This window comes from Lipotes vexillifer, unplaced genomic scaffold, assembly GCF_000442215.2.
Source record: "Lipotes vexillifer unplaced genomic scaffold, Lipotes_vexillifer_v1.1 scaffold563, whole genome shotgun sequence".
Classification (NCBI taxonomy): domain Eukaryota; kingdom Metazoa; phylum Chordata; class Mammalia; order Artiodactyla; family Lipotidae; genus Lipotes; species Lipotes vexillifer.
Window position 1 is genome coordinate 466,114 of NW_006769542.1, and position 1,543 is coordinate 467,656.

The 1,543-nt window shown below is 59.1% G+C and overlaps 1 protein-coding gene across 1 annotated transcript in view; it reads right to left on the reverse strand.

Annotated features, from left to right (window-relative positions):
• RGS7BP (regulator of G protein signaling 7 binding protein) overlaps nt 1-1,277 on the reverse strand; it is a 122,061-nt gene extending 120,784 nt beyond the window's left edge. The window contains exon 1 of the mRNA XM_007445644.1: nt 423-1,277. Within this exon, the coding sequence (XP_007445706.1) occupies nt 423-587 (165 nt within the window). The 5' untranslated portion in view covers nt 588-1,277. The remainder of the gene's footprint in view (nt 1-422) is intronic.
• Between the last annotated feature and the right edge of the window lie 266 nt (nt 1,278-1,543).

The window sequence follows — 1,543 nt, forward strand, 5'->3', positions numbered from 1 at the left end:
CAGCCTCTGAGCTGGAACCTTCGTCCGCTCCGCAGAGCTCCGTGCACTCTATTTGGGTTTGTTTGCTACTGTCTCCCCACAAAGCAGCACTCTTACCTACTCAGCCCCTCCCTCCCTGGTGAGCCAGCCAGTTCACCGTGTCTTTCCTATCTGCCGTTCTCCAAGGGGGTAGAGGCACGACCTACAGCCGCTGACCCCTTTCCATGGCACTTCTTGGCGGGGCCAATACGACCCGGGTGTCACTCCGAATCTGGGGGACTGCAGATTTAAAAATAGTGCATGTGCACGTGACCGGCATGGAGGAGCTGAGGGTGGCGGAGTTCCTGGCACTCAGGCAAAAGATTAACGTACACGATTCCCCCCATCTCTCCAAAAGCAAAAAAAAAAAACCCCAAAAAACCTGAGGCGCATTTTCCACCTACCATCTTGCAATCGTCCAGGGCTCGTTGGGTTTTGTGGGCGCTCTCGGAGCCGCTGCCCCTGCGCTCCCAATCCCGGCTCTGCAGCGGGGGCTTGCTGATCTGGAAGATTGAGGAGCGGGTGGACCGGCTGGGGCGCTTTTTGCGCCCATTCGGTGCAGAACTCATGCATACACATCCACCAAGCCGAAGCCGCTGGTGCAGTGCGCCCCGGCGCGGGCGGCCAGGTAGTTGCCCTGCGCGCCGCCGCCAAGCAGCCGGAGCCGGGACCCGAGGCGCGGTGCTCACAGGCTTGGGACTGGCTGCGCGGGTGGGTAACCTTCAGCTTGAAGGAGAGCCGGGGAAGCGCTGGCTGTGCCGTGCAGCATCGCTTCCACTAGCAGCGAGGAAGGAGCTCGGTCAAGTTCTGCTCAGCAGCACTGCCGGCCCTGTCCCGGGAGCTGGACGCTGGCGCGGGCTCGCACTGCCTTCCGCTCGGCATGGATCGCAAGGCTGGGCAAGAAGGAACACGCCGCCCGGCGGTTCCTAGTTTCCATTCAGATGGGTGAGCAGCTTTCAAAGCCTGCCCTGCCAGGTGGAGGGTAGGGCGGGCAGGGGGAGATTGTCGCTCTAGCTTCGGGTGTCTTCCCGCAGCGGCGCTCCGTTCTTCTATCTCCTCCCTCCCCCGTCACCAGGCCTGGAAGGGCTGGCAGTCCCCGAAGCAGGCAGTTGGCTCTAACCCGTTGTCTTGATTCCTGGTCTCCACGGGGCTCATCTGTTTGAGGATCCCTAATGAATCCGTGGCGGGACTGGCAGACGCAGGGAATCGGTCCGGCTGACGTTGTTCGCGGCCCCGCACATTGATAGGACAGGAATACTAATGTGATCCGTCCATACAACCCCCTTCCCCCTCCAGGGTTTATGCACTTATCCAATCAAATCCCCGGGAACATCAATTGCAATATTACTTCATCTGCTCTATTATTAGAAACGAAAAGTGTCATCAGAGTGGAGCACATTGCCACATGCTGGGACATAAACAAGGATTTCAGATCAACCAGTGTGAGCTTGAGGCCCTCACCTTCCAACACATTCCGGGGCCACAGATTAGTAAAGCCCAACGAGGAGGGAGTGAGGTTTTTGCC